This window comes from Typopeltis vanoorti, chromosome 20, assembly GCF_054136105.1.
Source record: "Typopeltis vanoorti isolate ZY-2024b chromosome 20, IOZ_Tvanoo_1.0, whole genome shotgun sequence".
Classification (NCBI taxonomy): domain Eukaryota; kingdom Metazoa; phylum Arthropoda; class Arachnida; order Uropygi; family Thelyphonidae; genus Typopeltis; species Typopeltis vanoorti.
In genome coordinates this window covers 53,957,108-53,971,542 of record NC_143568.1, presented here as the reverse complement: position 1 = coordinate 53,971,542, position 14,435 = coordinate 53,957,108, and the positions used below count along the sequence as shown (strand labels likewise).

The following is a 14,435-nucleotide window of genomic DNA, read 5'->3' as shown; positions in this document are numbered from 1 at the left end:
GTGAGGTGAAAGTCACTTGTTGTAAACAACACAATAGTAATTTAATGGTGTGAAAATTTCACCTGAAAGTTCAATATTTTCTTCTCTCAAGTTTACAATACAAAAATAAAACACTACATTAAAAATGAGTCCTTTTCAAGTGAATATTGCAATTAAACAGTTTGTGATGGGCCATAACTATACACAGATTTCTCTGATATGTAATCTTAGTAAATAAATTTCTTATTACAAGAAATAGTGCATTTTTTGCTATACGTTTAGGAAATGTTCATGCATGATAAATAATAAAACTAAAACTTTATGTGCTAAGGCTTAAGTGCTGTGAGGACATCATGTTGGAGACTTAATGGATTGTATACAGCACTCAGAAAGGATTAAAACAGAATTTATTACTTCCTATATTTTGTCTCAGTCACTGAGACATCTTCAGGGATTACACAAAAAAACTAATGTAACATATACACAATACTAAGCCAACCACATCGGTCACTCTTAAGTCCTATCTAGGTGGAGCGCCCTCTATGGGCAGTTGTAGGTGGTCTGGAATATAAGGTGGGATCTCTGATGATAAGTGTTTCCCAAATCTAAGGAAGCTTAATGCAACCATATTTATTTAGATTTGGTTGATTTCTGAGAGCTGCTGCACATTTTAAAAAAGTCTCTCTTTTTTGAATTTGCTGTGGTGGAGCATGGTGGTTTTTTTTTCCCCAAGCGATCCTGTGAGTTGTATCCAAGACATGGTCAGCCAGGCCTGACCATAGTCGTGGTTGCAGATGTATGACGTGTGTTGCTCTAGGCAGATGGTTGCTGATCTGCCTGTCTGTTCAAAGTATGCCAGCTTATAGGCACAGGGTACTTTATAAACTCCAGGCACCCAGAGAGGAGGGAGCTGATCTTTTGTAGAACGGATAAGAGTAGCAAGTTTGCAGTGGGGCTTAAATGCTATTCTTTTTCCGATGTGCCACGGATGTAGAGTATAGCGATGGCATTTCTAAACTCCTTCTGAAGAGATAGGCAGGGAATTGGGAAGGAACTCATTATTTTTTTAATACTGTGATTGCTGTAGACATTGGAGAGGAAGGTGTTGTTGTGTATGTGGTTGAGGTCAGTTCTACTGGAACAAAGATTGTGGGCTCTCTTGATTAGAGTTTTAATAATGCCATATTGTTGAGTGGGGTGGTGGTGGTGGGAGAGTTTGTGAATGTATCTGCCTGTGTGTATATAGGTTTTCTATATACAGTGAAGGAAAGTGTACCATTAGGAAGGTGTGTAACTAAGGTTACACACCTTCCTAATGGTACCTTAAGGTACCTAAAGTAAAATGGTACCTTTAGGTACCTAAAATGGTACCTAAAGGAAGGGTAAACTACTGTTCTTTTCTTTTTCCATTGCAAACTGGATTCTTGGATGTAGACTGTTGATGTGACTGAGGAAGGAGTCTAATGTGTCTGGGCCATGCCAAATAGAAATATAGAAAGTAATAAATTCTATTTTAATCCTTTCTGAGTGCTGTATACAATCCATTAATCCTTCAACATGATGTCCTCACAGCACTTAAGCCTCAACACATGAACTTTTAGTTTTATTATTTACATATCTTAGCCAGATAGAAGGTTTGAGTGGGGTGAGTCTATGGCTCGTTTTTCAAAATTTTCCATATAAAAATCGGCAAGAGGGGGTGGGGGGGGGAACTCATGGCAGATACCTCTATCTGCTTGTAGATTTTGTTCTTCTAAGAAAAATAACCAGAATTGATGGCAAAGGAAAAGAGATCTAAGATGTCAGAAGGAAAAACGTTTTTTCCAAGAGTGTTAAGGTATCAATCAAGGGAATATTGGTAAACAAAGAGGAGCTGTCAAAGCTTACCAATATGTCTGTGTTATTTATGGTTAGATTTTTTATTAGGGTTTTAAAATGGGTAGAGTTTATATAGGATGTGGAAAGTCCAGTGAGGCTGGGGGGGGGAGGTCAGAGAGTTAGCCAGCTGTTTTGACAGTTTGTAGCAAGGTGTGTTAGTGGTATCTACTATAGGTCTTAGTGGGGAATTGGGTTTATGAATTTTTAATAAATCGTATATTTGGGGGGGGGGGAACAGAAAGATTTGAGTTTTTTTATTAATGTCCGGAGACCAGGAAGATACTTTTTTAAGTAAGTTTTTTAATTTTTTAACTTGTGTTTTTGTGGGATCGTGTTCTAGTGGGATGTAGGTAGAGCGATCTCGGAGAATAATCTCCATTTTTTGATTGTATTCTGTGGCATTACCCTTATCCGCTCTGGTGATGACGATACTTTTGTCTTTCCATAATTTCCTGAGAGCAGTGCATTGGTTGGACGATAAATTACTTTTTGGAGGCAAGGACTGAGCAAGGATGTTGGCGATGTCAAGTCTGATCTTATTTGCTATCTTCAGTGCTAAGTGACAGATCCTGTGTTTGATATTATACATTACATCTAGCCCCGGCACTTCTTTCAGTGCGACCGCAAAATTGTGGCCGAGGCTTACAGCACAATGTTTTGGTCCATTCTCTCTGGTATCTCAGAAACTTCCACACAGAAAGAATTCCAAAAAATAAAAAATAAACATATCAAAAAGTGTAACAACCTGTTAAATCTAAACCACAACCACAAATTCAACAGTTCCAGACAATAGTTAATCTATCTTCCAAAAAACTCAACGACGATGCCGTCAGTGTCCTAAGCCTCAGCCACACACATTAGACTCCTTCCTTGGTCACCTTAACAGCATACATCCAAGAATCCAGTTTACAATGGAAAAGGAAAAGAACAATAGTTTACCCTTCCTAGACACCTTAGTTACACGCCTTCCTAATGGTACACTTTTCTTCACTGTATACAGAAGACCTACGCACATAGGCAGATACATTCACAAACTATCCCACCACCATCCCACTCAACAATATGGCATTATTAAAACTCTAATCAAGAGAGCCCACAATCTTTGTTCCAATGGAACTGCCCTTGCAAATGAGCTCGACCACATACACAACACCTTCCTCTCCAATCGTTACAACGATCATAGTATTAAAAAAAATAATCAGTTCCTCCTCCATTCCCTGGCCATCTCTTCAGAAAGAGTTTAGAAATGCCACCACCATACCCTATATCCATGGCACATCGGAAAAAATAGGCAAGATTTTAAACAAGTACAACCTACACACAGCATTTAAGCCCCACTGCAAACTTGCTACCCTCATCCGTTCTACAAAAGATCAGCTCTGTCCTCTCTCAGTGCCTGGAGTTTATAAAGTACCCTATTCCTGCAAGCTGGCATACTTTGGACAGACAGGCAGATCAGCAACCATCTGCCTAGAGCAGTGGTTCTCAAAGGGTGTGCCCTAGAAGATTTCTGGGTGTGCCCTGTGGTATTCCAGAGAAATATGTGTCCAGATATAAAAATAAATATAGTTACTCTATTATACCTTTTCATTACGGATATACCACTCTTTTTGTCAACACATCATTATTATGTTAATTAACAGCAGTTTTTCTTGCAAAGAGAACAAGAATATGATTTATTCTTGTTGTGTATATTACTTATTTTAAAAGTGTTGGAAGTGGATGTTATGAGCATATTACTTATTTCAGATAAATACACCCAAATAAAATGGATAGATTTCTCAAAAAGAAGCGTGATATTGAAGAATCATTCTGAAAGTGAGCAAAAGTTAAGTGCAAGTAAGAAAGCAAAATCATGGCCTACTTGCAAATATAATGAAAGTTATTTAAGCTTTGGTTTCACTTGGACCGGAAGTGAAGATCATCCTTTGCCGCTATGTTTAGTATGTGGATGTAAAATGGCAAATGAATCATTGCTTCCTAGTAAATCGAGTAAACATTTTAAAACTATACACTCTAATTTACAAGATAAATCTATAAGTTTTTTCAAGAGATTGTCTGAAGAGCAAACAAAAGTGGCAAATTCTTTTAAAAGTATAATGACAGTTTCTGATAAAGCTCAAATTGTTTCTTATCAAGTCTCAGAACTGACAGCAAAAAATATGAGAGATCATACTTTAGGTGAGTCACTTATTTTGCTTGCATGCAAAAAAATGGTCATGACAATGCTAGGAAATGAAGCAGCAATGAAAATAAGTAAGATTCCTCTGTCCAACGATGCAGTTCACAGGCGTATTATAGAAATGTCTTCTGATATCGAGAAAAATGTATGCAGTAATAAACTTCACTATTCACATTTTGCATTGTAAGTTGATGAGTCAACAGACATTACCAACAAAGCACAACTAGCATTCGTCCATTTTATTAATGAAGATCAAATAGTAAATCAGTTTCTTTTTTGCAAAGAATTAAGTGTATCTACAAAAGGTGAGGACGTTTTTAACATTTTGAATAGCTATCTTGATAAATGGCAGTTAACAAGGAAGTCGTGTGTAGGCATTTGTACAGAAGCCCCTTCCATGGTAGGCTGTGTTACGGGCCTTACATATTTTGTAAAAAAACAAAATGAGAATGTTATCGTAACTCACTGCTTTCTTCATAGGGAGGCCTTGATGGCAAAAATATTGGGAAAAAAATTAAGAGAAGTTTTAGATCAAGTTGTTCAGATGGTAAACTTTATTAAAACAAGACCTGTCAAATCATGTTTATTTGAAAAGCTTTGTATTGATATCGATTCACAACACAGACGGCTGCTTTTACACACTGAAGTGAGGTGGCTGTCAATGGGGAAAGTACTTACCTGTGTACACAAGCTATGACAAGAACTTCTTGCGTTTTTTGAAGAGATGAAACAATTACATTTTTGTAACCTCCTTCAGTGCGAATTTTGGATTGCCAGGTTACAGTATTTGGCCGATATATTTTAGCACTTGCATAAATGAAACACTTCCAATAATAGTTGAACATTTAACAAGTTTAGAAGAAAAATTGAGTTCTTATTTTCCATCAGTTCTTAACACTGAACAATACGATTGGATTAGAAACCCATTTATGGAAACTTCAAGTGATTTTGGTTTAACATTAACGGAAGAAGAAGAACTGGCAGCTATATCCACTGATCGTGGATCGATGATTAAACATAAGGAATTGTCTCTTGAAGCCTTTTGGATTTCTATAAAAGAAGAATATGTGTCAATATCTAAAAAAGCTTTGAACATTTTACTGCAATTTTCAACATCATATTTATGTGAATTAGGATTTTCTACCCTCACCACAATTAAGTGTAAAAAGAGAGGAACTCTTCAATGTATTGACGAGGAAATAAGTGTATGCCTTTAAATATATGCCCAAACATTGAAGCAATCGCTAGGACACATCATGCTCATGTTTCTCATAAACACAAGAATGAATAAACTTAAGGTATGTTTCATTTTATTTTTTTTTCTGTAATATTTGACTTAATTATTATAACATATTTCTCAGAAATTTGTATATAGTGTGTCTACAATTATTTGTAGGATTTTAAATGCACCACGACTTCAAAAAGTTTGAGAACCAGTGACCTAGAGGAACACAAGTCATACATCTGCAACCACGACTATGGTCAGTCAGGTCTGGCTGACCGTGTCTTGGATACAATCCACAGGATATCTTGAAGAAAAGAAAAAAAAAAAAAAAAAAAACACCATGCTCCACCACAGCAAATTCAAAAAAGAGAGACTTTTTTAAAATGTGCAGCAGCTCTCAGAAATCAACCAAATCTAAATAAATACGGTTGCATTAAGCATCCTATGATTTGGGAAACACTTATCATCAGAGATCCCACTTTACATTACATTCCAGGCCACCTACAACTGCCCATAGAGGGCGCTCCACCTAGATAGGACTTTAGAGTCACCCACGTGGTTGGCTTAGTATTGTGTGGTATTTGTGTATATGTCCGTGCGGTTAGCCGAGTTAACTATATGATTGGGAAAGGAGTGTCCTGCATTCAATTCTCGTTGCTGACGTGAGGAGCTAAGGATCCTTCTCAGACATAGCCAACTTAGCTGGTATTGGGCATGGATTGCAATGTTTTTTCTCCCATTTATCTGTGGTTTTTCCACCCCCAAAGCAGTCAAACCGGTCTTAAGAACACAACGCTTCACAGACAATTACACATGGTTGAGCATGGGGGTAACGACCCCACCTCATAGTGAGTTATGAAACCCATAGGGCTGTAGTGCCAAAGAAGAAGATTTGTGTATATGTTACATTCGTTTTTTTGTGTAATCCCTGAAGATGTCTCAGTGACTGAGACGAAATATAAGAAATATTAAATTCTGTTTTAATCCTTTCTGAGTGCTGTATACAATCCATTAAGCCTCCAATGTCAAAACTAAACATTATCCTTTCCTTTTTATTTATTTGTTCAAAATTGGCTCAAAATTAAAAAAAAAAAAAATTTGTAAGATAATCTGATACTGCCAAGTAGAAGATATTCTACATAGGCCTACTCTTAGAAAAACAAATTTACAATAATAGTAAAACTATTATAAATGGCAAAACCTACAAGCCCTTTTTTCTTCTGTCTGTATTGGACCATACAGACAGAATATAGATCTGTCTGTATTTCTTTCCAGGCATTTCATAACAGCAGTTAGACTCAACTGATCCTGATGACAGCATACTACTAGATATGGAAATGTTATCTTCTGAATCTTGATTTATGGCTGTGCTCGTCTTCAGGATTACTGTCTAATTGTATAACCTCCTCAAAAGTATGTTGGATATCTTCGTCAATAGAATGGATTTCTGTAGAAATTACATACTCCTTATTAATACTTCTCAACTCATCCATTATATTCTGAACCCTTCGATAAGAACCTCTGATAAGAAATCACTCTCAAAGCATTGTAGATTGCAATTATGATTTATTTTATCATGATGCCTACTATTATACTTTTGATTCCAATTCACTTTTCACCCCTTTTCTGTCTTTTTCTCAGGATTAAATTTTGATCTGCAAGTTTTAGGTAAGATAATTTTTCCACTATGAACAACTGTTTTAAATTTTTCCCCAGGAATAATAATAGTCCATTTACTAAGATAATATTTCAATATATCTGAATGAGCCACTATAGTCCTATCAGGGTACTTAATAATACCTACAATCTTATTAACAACTGGGAAGAATTCATTAATTTAAAAAAGTGAACCTGTCCACTGTATCAGTCAGGTACACATCAGTAGGATATCTGCTATTATCAGATTATATCGCATTATTTTTTTTAGAGGCAGCTGATTTTGATTAAATAAATAAAAAAATAAATAAAAAATGTTTACATAACTTTCAGTATGTAAATATTTTTTAAATGTATAGCAAAAAATGCATTTTCTTGACATTAGAAATGATTATATAAAAAATTACAGCCTGCCAAAAACTGTTGGATTACAATATTTATTTGCAAAATGACTCACCTCCAATTTAGTTGTGACACACATAAAAGTGATATATAGCAATGCAGCAAACATATTGTAGTTAAGTGCTGTAAAGCCAAAAGAGAGAAATTTTATATTTAAGGATAAGAAAGATGTTTGCACAAGAAAAAAAGGGAACTTTAAAATTATCTTCATATTTCAAGGAAATTGGAAAGGAACTGATACTGTGCAGAATATATGAAAGAAGAAATATGTTCTCTCATGAAAAGTTGTGCACAAATTATTTTCTTGTTTTAGGAGAAAACAGGTATGTGATAAGCAATTATATTTTAATGGCCATTATTGATAGCATAAGAAACTGCATCTTATAAGTTTGTATATTCTCATCAAATCATGTAATCTTGAAGAGAACACAAGAAATGTTAAATGTTCTTTAACTCTGTTGTTAAGTTTGTGGGTCTTTTTCTCTGTAGGAGATAAATTTATACTTATAATGCAAATTAGTATATAGCACTTGGGAAACAAACATCTTACACACACTGTTAAGACAATACCATAAATTTGCACAAATATTAATTGTTTCTAAATAAAGAAATTGTTTTTATAATTTCTTTGTCTCTAACTGAATCTCTTAACGTATTGCAATAATAATATCCCAGATCCAAATTTGTGGTATTAATCACTCAGGCAGGTCAACTCCGGTATATAATGACTATCAAGGAAAAGACAGACTACACAAAAAACAATCTGGCAAGGTTCCACGTTTCTTTATAGCCAATCTACTTTTATCTGAGGACTCTGTATTCACTAACTCATCGTTTCCCAAATGGTGGGCCATGAAAGTTAAATGCAGGGTCGCCTAAAAAAAACTTTCGAAAACCTAGGTGTTTCATTTTTGGGTTTTCTTTTTGTCACGAAACTCTAAAATACAAGTAAATAGCATTTAATCTGGACTAATGAATAAATAATTTAATTAATAGAGATGAAAAACGCGCTCCATCCACGTCGCCATTTCACAGTTTCTTTGTTCATGGTAAAATAGCTCAACTAATGGCTAAGCTGCGTCAGGAGTACCAAGTTTTAGCAGAAAAAGCAGTAAAATTTCTAATGCCTTTGGTCACCATCTATAAGTGTGAAACAGACTTTTCAACACTGGTTTTTCTAAAAAATAAATATAGAAACCGATTGGAAGTTGAACCAGATTTAAGAATAAAGTTATCATCTTTTCCTCCAAATCTGAAGTTTCTAGTTAACAAACAACAGCATCACACTTCTCATTAATTTTATATTTTTGTAAGAGTAAATGCTTCTTTATTATAGTAATAATAAATGAAAACTCTATGAACATTCAAATCTGTTTTATTTTACCTACCGGCCATAAAAATTTTAGTGGGTCACGAAGATGAAGTATTAAAATAACTGGGCCATGGAAAAAAAAGTTTGGGAAACCTTGCACTAACTAATTTCCAAGGAAAAAATTGAACCCTTCCACTGTATCAGTCAGTTGCGCAACTATATCCTCAAATTCCAAACTTGCACTAACGTTTAGGTTGTTTGTAAATTATCACTTAAACAGAATGAGAGAGGTAAGATTAGCAAGCAGGTATTTCATGCCAAGTTTGGAACAATGACCCACCACTGTACGATCAAGATATACAAGGGGGGGGGGGTTGAAAACTTATGATAATCACCATGAAGGAATTGAGGTAGAACCATGTAACTTGCACATTATTCTACATATTCCCCACGAAGTATTATACATTTATTACAATGCTACTGCATCAATTACAATCCTTTGAGAAAAAAGACTTTCCCTTGTTGCACAAACCAGTCCTCAGCTGCAGATACGACTTCATCTGTGGTAAATTTTGTTCCATTCATGCATTTTTTTAATTTTAGGAATACAAAATAGTCAGATGGAGCCAGGTCAGCATTTTTCCTTCAGTACCTCATTCAATTCCTTCAGAGCTGTTGAATAAACTGCTGCTATAACAATTTCACCTTTTTTGAGGTGCTTGGTAAGGATTACACCATGTATATCCCAAAAGACAATGGCAAGAACTTCCCTGTTGACTATTGGGTTCAGAACTTCTTTGGCCATGGAGAACATTTGTGTCTCTACTCCAATGACTGTTATTGGGTCTCTGGGTCATAGCGATGAAGCCAAATTTCATCAACAGTTACAAGCCAAATTTACTCCTGATTTCTCACAATAACCAAAATCTCTTGAGATGACAGCACATGTTCTCTCTTTTGGACAGCATTCAAACATTTGGGAGCCAGCTCTGCTGAGAGCTTCTGCATGTCCAGATGTTGGTGGATAATGATCCCAACTCGTTCCTTGGATATCCCCAGAGTTTTGCAACGTTTTGGGCTGGTTCTTTCTATCGTCAAGGATCATAGATTCACTGCATCGATGTTTTCGAATACAACATATTTAAGCAGTTAGCTGCCCAATTTTCATGCAAAAAGAGAGAGAGAGAGAGAGAGAGAGAGGACAATGAACCTATCTAGAATAAATTTACAATATGGTACTAGAGGAAACTTGATTCTATGGCACCCTCAAGTGATGATACACTATAGCAGATCCCATCATAATAAACTCGCTCACTTATAGCAAATTAATAAAAAGTCACAAGTTCTCTAAGCACAGTACTCTATTTAAAAGGAAATTCCTGCCGTACTACTAACAATCTACCATAGCACAAGAATAAAAGTGAAATGCAGTAAAGATCATGTAACTTACGAAGGTAGTCTGAAATGTTCTTGGCCTAACAATGAAAAACGAATTTATAATTTCAAAATTATTTTTATTTTTCAACATAATCTCACTTAAGGCTAATACATTTATTCCAATGATGTTCCAGCACCATTATCCGTTCCTGTAGTGGTTCTCAGCAAGATCTGTAAAATACCTCGCTACAGCTGCAATCACCTCTTGATTCGAAGAAAAATGCTGACCAGTGAGGAAGAGATTTAGTTTTGGGAAGAGATAGAAGTCAAAGGGAGCCAAATCTGGGGAATAGGATGGATGTTCCAACAATTCATAGTGCAGATACCTTAATTTTCCCATTGTCAAAACACCTTTGTGTGCAGGTACAGTCCTGAAGAAAGATGAATTTTTTATTCTGTGAAAGGGTCTTTTCTCACGAATTTTTTTATGCTGTAAACCAGGTCTTTTCTCATGAATTCTTTCATCTAGTCTGGTTAAAAGATTGGAATAATATTCCCAAGTTATTGTTTTACCATTTTCAAGATAATTAATAAACAAAATGCCTTTAGCATCCCAAACCACAGATGCCATGACCTTTACTGCTGATGGAACAGACTGTCTTCTTTGGTGATGAACAACCGGCTTTGGTCCACTGTTTTGACTGCTGTTTGGATTCTAGTGTGTAATGGTGAATCCAAGTCTCATCCATAGTAATAAATCGATGCACAAAATCAGTTTTATTCTTGTTAAAACACTCCAAGCACTGTTTAGAGATTTTCATGTGAATGCGTTTTTGATCTGCTGTGAGCAAGAGTGTCACCCATCTTGCGCAAAGCTTTTTCATTTGCAATTCTTCATGCAAAATATATCCTATACATTCTTTTGAAATGCCTATAGTCTCAGCAATTTCACACACTTTGACTTGCCGTTCATCCAATACCATATCGTGCACTTGAATCAATGATTTCTGGTGGATCATCTTCAAGGCTGGTACAACTACATTTAAACTCGGCAACCCATTTCTTAATTGTCAAAAATGAAGGAGAAGAGTGCCCATAAACTTTTATGAACTTTGAATGAATTTCCTTTGCCGTATAATCTTCTTTGACAAAGAAGGTTTATAACTGCATGATACTCAATTTTATCCATTTCAAGGGATACAGACAACACTTTTGCTTCAAGCAGCTGTATAAAACAAACTACTCGATAGAATGACTTGCAATTCCACATGGATGCTTATGACAGATGTACCAACTTAGAAAAAAAAGATCTTGCCCATAGTGTTGCCATATATGGTTGAGGCCGAGAACTTTTCAGTCCACCCTCGTATCTCATATAAAAATTAAACTTACTGTTTAAAGTTGAGTCATTTTCTAATAATTTAAAATGAAACAATTGTCTTATTCAAACTAGTATTACTATAGTACTATTGAAATTTCTCTTCAAAAAGAAACTGGATTTTTTTTTTTTTTATATACGTAAGTAATGTATATTTATACGAGTATTTAAGTAAGTTATAAAACCTACTTAAAAATAACTTAAATGGGGGAGGCACACCTACTTGCTTGGAAAAGAATCTGTTTTCCTCCAGCTCCAGATGCTTCCAGATTTATAAATCCAACAACATCTTTTGCCCATTTGTGTTGTGTGATGAAACCATGAGCAGCCTAAAAAGAACAACCTTCTATCTTTACTACACATTTATAAACATCAAATATGACGTAGCACAATGATCACATTAGCAGATCTAGTTCCCCTCAGAATCAAAGTAGGAGAGTTGAGTAATCAGATTAAAAAACAGTGAATTTTTTCTATTCATCAGAGCAGCAGTCAATGTAATTAATGACTTATTAATTATTCTCACCAAAATGCATCAACTGGTAACAGAAATCGTTATTAAATTAACAAAACAAATTAGTTATTAAAGTATCTGTGAAGAGAATAATGTTCACAGTGTATACTGATATGTTGACGTCAAACTGATACAGGCATATTTAGTAGCCATTAATTTTTTTTAATATTTTGTCTTTTTTAATAATGCAATATAAATATATTATCACAGAGAAACATATCAAGAATTGTGCTGGTGAAGAACAAGCTGGATTCAGGCCAAATAGAGACTGTCAGGATCAGATCTTCACTTTACGACAAATAGTTGAGAAAGCATGGAAATATAACAAAGATCAATTTGGAAAAAGGCATATGACAAGGTGCCAAGAGAGAAGCTATTCAATATGCTACAGTTATATGGTGTCAATGGGGCATTATATCAAGCAATACTTAATCTTTATTTGAGTTGTAAGTTAGCAGATAGAATTGAAGGAAGTATGGGAAGATGGTTTAATGTTAAATCTGGTGTCAGACAAGGATGTACATTATATCCTTTGTTATTCATTATCTATATGGATCACATTATGAAGGAAAGTGATATTAAACATGATATCAAAATTGGAGATGTTAATGTCAGCTCTTTGCTTTATGAGGATGATGTTATACTTCTAAATAAATCTGCTACAAGTTTGCAAGATTCCCTGACTAAATTGAATAACTTGTAATCGATATGGTATGAAGGTCAGCATTAAAAAGACAAAGACAATGACAATAGCCAGAATTGTTGAAGATGTCGACTGTGTTGTGAATGGGGAACCAGTGGAACAAGTAAAACATTTCAGCTACTTAGGCACGATTTTTACTGAAGATGATAAATTAAATATGGAAATAGACAACAGAATCAACAAAACTGGTATGGTAGGCAGTAAATTGAATAAATTCATATGGAATAAGAGAGAAATTAGCTGTATACAAGACACTGTTCAAACCAGTTTTAACTTATGGATCTGAGAGCTGGGTCAGAAGTAAAACACTTGGCCAAAGACTAGAGACCGCAAATATGAGAGTCCTGAGAAAGATTAGAGGTGTGAACAGATGGCATCAATGGCAATATCATGTTAAAAATGAAGATATTAGGAAAGAACTTGACATTGTCAGCATCCAGGAATGCATTAGCAGAGCTAATCTCAGGTGGTATGGTCACTTAAAGAGAACGGGCGAGGAAAGATTAGCAAAACAAGTGTTCTCTGCCAGGTTGACAGGAAAATGACCCAGAGGAAGATCAAGATATAGGTGGATTGATACGGTACAAAGTGCCTTAAACAATAGAAATATAAGATCTGATAATGTTGGAGTCTTGACAAGTAACAGACTGATTTGGAGGAAAATTGTAGATAGGAAGTTAGTAATGATGTAAATTTTTCATATAGTACTATCATATCCTGTACACCCTTTGAGGGTACATGTCAGGAATTTGATGATGATGAAGAACAGTTGATATTTATAATTATAATTAATTACATCAGCTTAGTGGATACATATAGATAACATACACTAACTTCATTATTTATTAAAAATGTGATTAGTTTCATTCTAATTACATAGGACTTATAATATATATATATATTTTTTTTATATCGTGGTTGTTACTCAATCCTAAACATAAAAGGCTGCAAAACCTGTAGCACATCAGGTGCCATCAGTGGGTAAGATGTTAAAAGAAAAGCAGGTATCTGTTAAAGTGTTTTGTAATGAGCTGCAGGAATGTGTCTTTAAAAAAGACACTGAATGAAGAAAAGTTGATTTGAGTATCTGAAGCTGTGTAGTGAATTGATGAAAGTATATACAACATATAATCAATGACCAGAGAATGATGGATATTCAGTTCAACAAAACAAAGCTCATAAATGAAAATAACTTAAACAGCACAAGGTGGAAACAGAATGTCCATAAGAATGTGGCTGGATTAAATTTATAAGAGGCTGTTATTCACAATGTTCCCTCTTCTGGACAATGTCAAGCACCTTTAAGGAGGATTTCTGTGTGCCACTTCAAATGTGAAAGCAGAATTCCAAGGTAAGACAGATTTGTGACTTAGAACATTAGCAGTTGTTCAGGTAAAAGTAGAAGTAAAAGGTAAAAGTAAAAGGTAAAAGTAATTACTTAGAAAAGTACATCTAGATTTTTGGAGGCTGAAGAAGCCACAAATGTGATGTTTTTCTGAAAGAAAAAGTTCGGTTTCAGTCTAAGACGTTAAATTTAATCCTGACTGGAGAGATAAACATTATCAGAAGAGAGATAAACTAGATCTTGTGAGAAATAACACAGGAGTGTGTTGTAGTAGGCTGAAGTTCACAAGATAATCCTCATAACTAATAATTAAGGAATTGACAGCGTACACTAGAAATATAAATTAAATAAACTTTAATATATACTTTCCCATATTTCGGCAAACGTCCCGTTGCCATCTTCTTGGAAACTTAATACAAAGACAAGTGCACATAAGTACTACATAACAGCAAATGAGAACCGAAGCTAGGAAGCTAATGTTTTT

At 34.9% G+C, this 14,435-nt stretch overlaps 1 protein-coding gene across 1 annotated transcript in view; it reads right to left on the bottom strand.

Annotated features, from left to right (window-relative positions):
* The window catches only part of LOC150095443 (endoplasmic reticulum metallopeptidase 1-like), a 331,828-nt gene that overhangs the window by 294,460 nt on the left and 22,933 nt on the right, over positions 1-14,435 (bottom strand). The window contains exon 3 of the mRNA XM_090410677.1: positions 11,613-11,718. Coding sequence (XP_090266803.1) covers positions 11,613-11,718 — 106 coding nt within the window. The remainder of the gene's footprint in view (positions 1-11,612; positions 11,719-14,435) is intronic.